Genomic DNA, 10,070 nt, shown 5'->3' with positions numbered 1-10,070 from the left:
CTCTCTCTCTCTCTCTCTCCTCCTCCTCCTCCTCCTCCTCCTCCTTCTCTCCCCAGAGACCCCAATGTTTTCTCCCACTCACCCAGGTGGAGTCACTTTGAGTCCAGTGCATTTACAGGCAATAGCTGGGAGCCCAGTAAGAGGTGAGTCAGACGGAGATGGGCCAAATTAAAGGGAGGTAGCTAAAGCTTGGCAGAAGGAAGGAAGCATACTGACTCCACTTTTTTGTAGGCTCCAACTCCATCCCATATTCTGAGAGGCTATTTTCCCCATTTGTCTCCCCTGGTTTGGGTACCATCCCCCTATTCTGTCAAGCCCATAGGGTTTCCTCCATTTCCGGCCTCTTTCAGTGGTGTATTTGGGAATCCTATTCTGGTTGGGATTGAAAGGGAAAGATGAGCATTGGAGGTCTGCAGCTTTGCCCCTGTTCCATCCCCACATATCTCATCGTTTTTCTTCAGAATGAGTGAGAGGGACTTTCGGAGCTGGAGCCCAGGAGTCTGTCTTTTGGTGCTCTGCTTGGCCACACTGTGGGCACGGCTGGCCTTGGCTTCATCACATCCTCGGACTCACGCAGGTTTGGCATTTTTTCTGGGAAGGGGCCATGAGGAATGTGCCTTTGAAAGGCATGGCACTCTTGGAAAGGTTGGGAGCTGAGATGAGGAGGGGTATCCTCTGCCTGACTGGAGTCATAGTTTGATGAACATGACCTTGGACTCTGCCTCAGGGGAATGGAGAAAGACTAGAGAGCTAGGTATTGCCCATCCTGAACAGATTCGAGGCTTCGTGGGTAGAATTTCCCTACACTTATTTCACTTGGTGCTGCTTTCTGTCTCCATGCTTAAAAGAACAACACCTGGGGGTCATTCCACAGGGGCACAGGGCAGATACCCAATAGCTCCACACAGTAGCCCCACCCTGGAGAGAAAGCAGAAAAGAGGCTTTATACAGGAGAGTGGAGATTCATGGGTTAAGTCTGGACCCCTGGCCTAATTCTGTGGTTTTCCTTCTGGAATAGCGAAAGCCTATGTAATCAGATAATCCTCCCCACTGGTTTGTAAGTCCCCTAGTCCTCCCCATCCCCCCCACACTGTGAAGGCAAGATGGGGAGGGGCTGGAGGCTTATTCTCTTTGGCCTGGGTGGATAGGGCTCCTCCGAAGGTGTGGCCAGTGTGTTCTCAGTCTCAATCTTGGGCTAAGTACTCCTGAAGATCAGGGGAGTGTTCTGAAAATACCCAGGAGGGTTTCTACTTCTCCTAATGGAAATAATTTTTAAAAACCTTCTCTGCCTGGAGGGTGGGGAGCTAAATGTCCAGAGTGTCCAGCATGGCCCTGTGGGAGGAGGAGTGATGGAGGAGCAGGGAAGGACAGCATCCTTTCTGAATTTCTTCTTCCAGTACATGTAGAACCTGGCACCTGTGAAGTGATTGCTGCCCATCGATGCTGCAACCGGAACCGGATTGAGGAGCGATCCCAGACAGTCAAATGTTCCTGCTTCCCCGGCCAGGTGGCAGGGACCACTAGGGCCAAGCCCTCCTGTGTGGACGGTGAGCGACTGGGCACATGGGGGGGGAGGGGGCAAGACTGCATGAGACCAGTGAAGGAAACTAAGAATTCAAATGTCATTTCTGGCTTTGTGAAATGAGAGAAAGTTCTCTTTTCTCCTCTGGTTCCACTGCCCATGTGAGAGATTAGTGTTATGATAATAACTGACAATGGTGAGGAAAATTACAACAAAAATAATCATTCTTTCCTTGCCATGACATGAAAGGACTTATTATTCCTGCTTTCCAGATAAGAAGAGACTTTCTTGCACACTCACCCCTTCACATTTTTGCCTTCTCACACACCAAGTCTTCTACCTTCTTGAACACTTCTCCCCATATTCACCTTTCTATACACTTGGCTTCTTGAATTCTCCTCTCATGATATGCCCTCATGATCCACCCTCTTGGATGACCACCATCACACCCTCAGGGCAGCTAGGCAGCCTCGTGGAGGCAATGATATTTGGCCTCAGACACTTAGTAGCTGTGTGACCCTGGGCAAGCCATTTAACCCTGTTTCCTCATTGATAAAATGAGCTGGAGAAGGAAATGGCAAATCCCTGTAGTGTCTTTAGCAAGAAAACCCCAAATGTGGTTGCAAAGAGTTGGACATGACTGAAGCAACAGAACAACTCATACCTTCACCTCCTTATATGAATAGATTAAGATCTCTCCCTCTCTCTCCTTCTTTCCCCCCTTCTTTCTCTCTATTTCTTCCTCCCCACACAATCTATATCTCTCTCTCTCCCCCTTTCTTTCTCAGTATCTCTCTCCCCCTCCCTCTCCTTTCTCCTTCTTCCCTTTCTCTTCTTTCTCTCTTCTCTCTCTTTTTTATTTCTTTCTCTCTTCTCTTACCCCCCACCACCCATACACATCTACAACTCTCTCCCCCTTTTTTTCTGAGTATCTCTCTTCCCCTCCTACTCCTTTCTCCTTCTTCCCTTTCTCTTTTTTCTCTCCTCTCTCCCTTCTTTCTCTATCTCTCTTCTCTCTCTTCTTTATTTCTTTCTCTCTTCTCTTACTCTCCCCCCACAGACACACAGAACATGAACACTCCAAAATACACCTTTTCACACACTTACTCTGGCACACTTATACACTCAGGGCAGGGACTACTTCATTTTTGTCTTAGCATCTCCAGGGCCTAGCAGTGCTTGGTACACAGTAGACATTTAGCACTTTTTCCCTGACCATTCCCTCTCCCTTTCACACTCTTGTATATTCGTTACCCTATTAACACATGCATGCCTTCAATCCCTCCCTCCTCCATTTGCTCACACACAAAAGCAGAGACACAGTTGTACTGTCACAGGAAAGGGCTATGTGGAGGGACTGCCTTCACACCTGTAGCTGAGCTGTAGTGTCACCATAGAGATAGACTGCTCCTGTTTCCTGCCCTTGGTTGGTCAGGGTTGTCCTTGCAGAAATGAAAGGATCACCTGGGCTTCAAGCCACTACTAGGAGCCCTTGAAGACTTCAGTCCGAGAGGTGTCTCTTCTCACCTCAGCCCTCCTGCCATTGGCAGAGGGCATGGGCTGATCTTGGGGTTCTTTTCCCCACCCTACTCTTAAGGAAGTAGCCCTCACTGCAGGAATGAAGGCCTCTCTCATCGTCCCCTCCAGCAGCAGGAGGATGGACCTACTCTTCACCCATGTATGTGCTCACGGAGATCAGTGCTGACCCCTCACCACTCTCTACTCCTACAGCCTCCATTGTCCTACAGAAGTGGTGGTGTCAGATGCAGCCCTGTCTGCCTGAGGAGGAGTGTAAAGTACTCCCAGACCTGTCTGGATGGAGCTGTAGCAGTGGGAACAAGGTCAAAACCACCAAGGTACTTGGGAATGGGGCCCTCATCCCCCTGACCCTCCTTATTCAAGCAAAAAAGGAAAGGAGAGGGAATTTCCTGGTTATACCCTGAGGAGGGAGGCTGATGGCAGGTGTCCAAACCGTGGGGATGAATCCATGGAGATGTCTTGGGTCCGATTTGATTCTAAGAACTAATCAGGATCTAGATTTTCATCTTGTCTCTACATCTAAGGTGCTGGGTGTCCCTGGCAGGGTCCTGCCCTGTTTATATATCTTCTTTCTACCCCAGGGTTAGAGGGATTTTAGAAACCCACCCTTAAGCCTCACTGAAATAGAAAGAAGTCATTCTATAAGTCAAGAACTGATGAAATGATATGGAATCATAGTGGAGACAAGCCTACTTCCACCAGAATTCCTGGGGTTGCAGCCTGCCTGCCTACCCACTCTTGGTCTAGGGCTCCTTCCCCCCCCCCCCATCTTAGCTCTCCCTATACCCTCCTACCCACTTCCCTCCAGGTTGACAGCTCTGCGATGGTAAAGCCTGACACGATGATTATTTTCATGGTTTGCTGCCTGCCCCACAGAACAAGGGGTAATTAAAATTTTATCAAACTCATTAGCAATTCCATGTGTGCCCTGCTTAATCAGTCGCATCATTCTCTCATCACCATTTATACAGGCGAGTAAGGCTTCATCTATCCATGCCAGAGCTCGGCTGCTTCCCGCCCCTGCCCCCTCTGATGCCTCAACCCAAAAATGATTGTGAAAAGACAGACAGAGGCAGGCTTTGTAAAGCAGCCTTCAGAATCTGAAGGGCTGTTATAAGGAAGATGCCAGTCATCTCCTCTCCATCTCCAAAGAGACTGAAACAAAAGAAGAGGGACTTACATTGGAGCACCAGCTCTGGAGAGTTTGGTTAGCTACAGAGCAGAACTTAGCAGTTCTCTGGGAGAGCCAGTATGTTGTGCTGGGGAATGTGCTGGACATGGGGTCAGGAAAACCTGAGTTCAAATGGATTTGGGATGCCTACTAGCAACACGACCAGAAGCAAATCACTTAACCTGTAAAATGCCTCCTTCACAAAGTAGTAAGGCTCAAGTGCGGAAATGTGGGCAAAGTGCTTCAAAGCTACATGTGTGTGTATGTATGATGTGTATATATGTGGACGTGTATATGTGTGTGTATACACATACCTACCCACACACATAAATGTGTAGGTATGTATGTGTGTGTATATACATACATCATCTATTATAATTATTTGCAAGTGAGAGAGAGGCTATGGAATCTTCTTGGAATCTTTTTAAGAATAAAGGAGGTACCCCATGCCATTTGAAATATTTTCTTTTACTTAATAGGATTGGATTTGTACAAGTCTGTATAAAGCAGAGGGTATTTAATCTTATTTTGTTCCATGAACCACTTTGGCTGTCTGGTGAAGCCTATGGACTCCTTCTCAGGATAATGTTTTTAAATGCATAAAATAAAATACCTAGGATTACACAGGAAACCAATTATATTGAAATACAATTATCAAAATATTTAAAAAAAAAGAATCCGCTGGAACCCTGAAATCTGTCCATAGATCACAGGTTAACCATTGCCTTAAAGAGAGGCTGTTTAATTGTCTCTGCACAATGCCTGCAGCATAGGGAGTTGCCCCCCAGTGAAAAGTGGGGGCCCCTGGTTGCCTTTTCTCAGACCTATCTGCTCAGCATGGACAGGGTTATGGATCAGGGGGAAGAGTCAAAAGATCTCTGGAAGGCCCTTTCATTGTGGGGAGTTTGTGATTGCCAGGGTGGGCTAGCTGCTTCTCTCTGAGCAGACCACGGTGGGGTGGGGGGGAGGCGAGGGTGGGTTTGACTGTACCCATACCTAACTCTTCACCCTGTTTTTTAGGTCACACGATAGCCATTGAGGATACATTCTGACCTGGAGAGCAGCAATGGAACCATGAGCCAAAGAAGGCTTGAGAGGAACCAGGGTCCTAGAAGATGGGAATAATTGGAAGCCTTTGGTAGACCTGCCTCATCAGAATTGCAAAGCAATGGAAACACTGTCCTCTGGTGGACCTGAACATCATTGCAATGTCCCCTTTCCCAGGGGCATTTCCATTAATCAAGAGACAAGGCTTGCCAGAATATCCTCTGTGGAGAGCTCTGTGCTAAGTGAAGGCATATATAGGACATAATTCCTGTCCTGTGGGAGCATACAGTCTAGCTTGGGGAGGCCAGACACACACAACAAACTGTCAGAGATAAGTGAGTGGTAGAACTATTTATCATTGTTGAAGCAATTAGGGGATAGCGGAGGTCAGGAAATTTGATTCTCTGTCTTTCAGGCCTTCCCCTCTCCCTGGGCTTATGGTAGCAAGCTAGGGGAATCACATCCACTGTTCCCAATTGAATCGAATGTCTTCATGAAGCTGCTGACATTCTGAAGGAAACATTCTGACCACAAGCTGGCATCCCTTTCGGATGAATGAGAGGCATATGGGAGAATACAGGACAACATCCCAGTACAGTTTGTGCAGTGGGGTACCCTGTTGAGCAGTTGTTTCCATAGAATTTTGGAGTGGGACCTTATAAGAGTCTCCTTAAAAGAGAATAGGAACCTTAAATGAACATCTGTGAGTAGAGTGAATGAGGTAGCAGAGTTATATAACAAAAGAACACTGGGCTTGGAGACAAGACCTGGATTAGAGTCTTGGCTCCACCATTTACTAGCTGTGTGGCCTTGGGCAAGTCACTTAACCTCTGTGACCCAAAGTTTTCTCATCTGTTAAACTGGATATCTCTAGGGTCCCTTCAAAGAATTCTTTATTTTTGTGATTCTGTGAGGTTCTTTGAGATAATGGATATGAAAGTGCTTTGTAGTTTGTAAAGTACTACATAAAGGTAAAGGTATTGCTTGCTCATAATCCAGCCCCTCTACTCAATTTTTTTTAACCGATGAAGACAGTGAGGTCAGAATTGACTTGCCCAAGGCCACACAGCTAGTTTTTCCCTGGCTCTAAAGCCATTATCTTCTTTCCATCCTATGAGTTTGGGGTTCTAACTGGAATGATATGGAGGAATGAGGTGTTTAAATAAGGGTTGCTCTTCATAGTAGGTCTTTTCCTAAGTCTGCGGCCTGACTCAGGGAAGTGAGGAGATAAGGAGTGGGGAGATCAGAGTGGAGTTATGTCAAATTCTATTTCTGTTGTCCTCCGTATCCAGGAATCTCCCACCGAGGGCTGGATGCCCTCTCAAAATCTAATTGCACAGTCTCAGAATACTGAGCAGCTCTCAGCCCCAATCCCTGAAAAGTCCAAAGCATCTAGGTGACCTTCAAAGATCATCTATGTCCAGATATCCAGATGCATTTTGGGTGAATGCTGTTGTGTTATGTCCACCTACCCCTGATCCTTAGGAAGATAGAAGTGAAAGGTTTCTTTCTCCTGTTGACCATAGCCAAGCTGGTATAGATCTTGTAGACCCCCAGTGTTCAGAGTAAAAAGGAGCCTTAGAGATAATGTTCTCCTTGTTTTGCAAAGAGATAAGGAATTCAGGGCCAGATAAATGAAATAAATCACCCTAGCTTCAATATGTAGTTAGCAGCAGAGCCAGGCTAGAATCCAGGTCTCCTACAATCCAGTCAGCTCCTTTTTCCTCTATAACATAAGTCTTAGAGCCAGAATCAAGAAAGTCCAAGGAAGGGATATGGTCTTCCGTGGGTGGGATCAAGTTTGGGGAGACTGGGGGTCTTGAAGGAGAAAGTGGTGATTGAATAGTGGAAGAAAAAACAAACTTATTCAAGACTTCTGGGCCATGATCACCCCAAGTGGATCATGGATATAAAAATGGCGGTGATTCAGGTTTGGGAGGAAAGTATTGTTGGAGTAGAAGGAACTGTAAGACTGAATGTTGACCCAGACTAGGCTGACAGGCCTTCAAGGAATTACAGAATAAATCTCAGAGGTCCTCTTGACCAAGTCATACCTGGATAGAAATTCCCTCTTCACATCCCCAATAAATGGTCATCTAGTCTCAAGTTGAAGACCTCCAGTTATAGGGAATCCAATAAGAGGGGACTCTCCAGGCAGGTAAGGGAATGCCTGGGCTTCCCCAACCCCACCCCAGCGCCTGGTCCTATCTCTTCTGATCCTCTCTATCTTCTCTCAATACTGCTCTCTCCTATCTGGTGTTGTTACTGCCAAGTGGTGCAGTGGATAGAGTACAGGGCCTGGAATCAGGAAGACCTGAGTTCAAATCCACTCTTTAGATACTTCCTACCTGTATGACCTGGGCAAGTCACTTAACCCTGCTTACCTCAGTTTCCTCACCCATAAAATGAGCTGGAGAAGGAAATGGCAAACCACTCCAATAGCTTTGTCAAGAAAACACCAAATGGGGTCATGAAGAGTCAGACCTGACTGAAATGATCCAACTACAACATCTTCAACCCTCTCCTCCACTCCAACCTGTTCCATGGTTTGTTATCTTCATATTTTTGTAACTAAGTATTTAATCTTGGCTTCTCATTTGATTGTAAATACCAGATTCTGAAATATTAAATTCATTTTAATCTCTGCAAATTCCGGGGTCAAGAAGAGGGTGTAGGGGGAGGAATAGGTGAGAGATTTGCCATCTTTTCTTGCAGGACCTGGGAGCTGCCCTATTCTCCCTTGAAGCAAGGAAATGGTTTAGATGATCTTGGGAGACCTTTGGCATCAAGACAAAGTCCTTAGGGGCGGCCAGGTAGCACCGCGAGTAAGAGCATCGGCTCCAGTGTTGAAAAGACCTGGAGATCAAATCCCGGGCTCAGACACTTAGCACCCACCCAGAAACACCTGGCTGTGTAACCTTGAGCAAGTTACTTAACCCCAATTGCTTAGGATCGGCCAGGTGGCTCAGCGAGTAAGAGCACCGGCTCCAGTGTTGGGATTGACCTGGATCAAATCCGGGCTCAGATACTCAGCACCCCACCCAGAAATAACTGGCCGTGTAACCTTGAGCAAGTTACTTAACCCCGATTGCTTAAAAAAAAAAAAAAGACAAAGTCCTTTTCATCTTGTCCCTTACAGTATCAGGAACCTAAGTGGCAGACATGTTTTGTTGTTGTTTTTTTTTTTAAATAACTCTTTCTGAGAAATTGACTGAATAATTTAGAATGTGAACAAGGAAACAATCACAGAGTTGGCCAGGAGATACTGCTTTAGAACTCCCAGGTGATGGAGCAAAAGGATCCTTACTTCTTAGGGCTGAGACTAGGAGTAAAGAGAGAGTCCTGGCGCCTAACAAATTTTGCTTATTATCTCCAAACATTTAGCCCAAGGAAGACTCTTCCTGAATAATCTCTGATCCAGCAACTCCAAACCCACTCTCTCTATGGACTAGTGGGTCATAAGCTATGGAATGAGACAGAGAATGAGGATGGTACCCTAGAAGTCATTACTCAATCATAAAATCATACCTGAACCTAGTAGTCAGTGGGAAATATAGCACAGGCAATTTTCTCTGACTAATCTCAATTGCCCCCTCTGTTTTCCAGAAGTCTAAATGGGATTTTTATTAATCTGAGGGCAATATGGTAGTGATGGGAGAGTAAGGTGACCAAGAGACACAGAGCAAAGATGCCAGGAGGAGACAATCTGTCCCATCCCCTTTCTTCCTCAACCTCTGCTAGTTGAAATGACACCTCCCTTGCCCTCTCTTGGGTCTTACCTTTCTCCCAACCCCTTTATGGGGTGGGGCAGGGCTGTCAGAGCACCATGAGGAATAATACAAATATAAGACATTGCCTGGGACAAAGCCTTAGCTACTCCAACTGGGCTCAAGCAATTGATCCATCTGATTCCCATCCTACCTCACCCTCCTCTTTCAAAATCCCATCAGCATTTATTAAACACACTCCTTTCTATTTGCTGAAATTTGCTAATTGCATCCCCTGGTTTGTTTTCTTTCTCCTTTTTAGACTCCTCTACTCCATTCTTTATGCTTTTTTCCTTCATCAGTGAGAATACCATACAAATAATTTGGCATCACTAATGAAAGGGTCCCTTTCTTTCTCCTTCTTAAAGCAGTTGTGATATATATTTTTTAATCAGCTTTGATGACATCTTAGGAATTTTAATGTGTTTCTCTGGGGTGGGGGGGGATTCCTGAGGCCCTCCCCAGCTGTGAGAGAGGGCTCTTAGGTTCCCTGCCAGCTGTGCAGGGAGCCTTCAGGCCAAAGGAAGGTTCTATCCTCTGGGGACCATGTGGGTGATTCATATTTACTGCCTGGCAGCTTAATTAAGGTTTGTGAGTTACATGCTAATTAGTGGCCCCATATAATTCCCAGGGTTGGGGGCATTGACAGCTCCAGCTGTACTCTGAGTCCTGTCTGTGGACACACACCCAGCGCCTGGGAGAAAGCAGGCTCCAGGCAAATATGAATATACTTTCTCCTTGAGTCACCCAGCCCACTGAGCTCAGGGGACAAAGGAAGAGAAAGGAGAAACAATTAGGAGATGGAGGGAGATGAACTGATACAGTTAGGGAGAGAGAGGGAGGAGGGATCATCTAGAAGAATTTGTCAGGTGTTCAGAGCACTGAGGAATACTTTAATTCTCTGTATGAAACTATTGAGCTATAGTCCTTCATGGGCAGGGGTGGGGAGAAGGGGGAGGAGGTACAGGACAGAGTGGGAGGAGCCTTTTGAGTGGTTTATTTAAAGACTGGCCTTCTCTGATTG

The 10,070-nt window shown here is 46.3% G+C and overlaps 1 protein-coding gene across 1 annotated transcript in view; it reads left to right on the top strand.

Annotated features, from left to right (window-relative positions):
- The window catches only part of TAFA3 (TAFA chemokine like family member 3), a 10,135-nt gene extending 2,241 nt beyond the window's left edge, over positions 1-7,894 (top strand). Inside the window, exons 2-6 of the mRNA XM_069090350.1 lie at positions 57-143; positions 462-577; positions 1,398-1,547; positions 3,254-3,378; positions 5,253-7,894. Of these exons, the coding sequence (XP_068946451.1) occupies positions 463-577; positions 1,398-1,547; positions 3,254-3,378; positions 5,253-5,264 (402 nt within the window). The 5' untranslated portion in view covers positions 57-143; position 462 and the 3' untranslated portion in view covers positions 5,265-7,894. The remainder of the gene's footprint in view (positions 1-56; positions 144-461; positions 578-1,397; positions 1,548-3,253; positions 3,379-5,252) is intronic.
- Positions 7,895-10,070: the final 2,176 nt, after the last annotated feature.

Source organism: Petaurus breviceps, unplaced genomic scaffold (assembly GCF_028583685.1).
Source record: "Petaurus breviceps papuanus isolate PSGF00001 unplaced genomic scaffold, PetGlider_PUasm1.0 186, whole genome shotgun sequence".
NCBI lineage: Eukaryota > Metazoa > Chordata > Mammalia > Diprotodontia > Petauridae > Petaurus > Petaurus breviceps.
The sequence above is the reverse complement of the archived record's forward strand: the minus strand, read 5'-3'. Positions and strand labels throughout refer to the sequence as shown.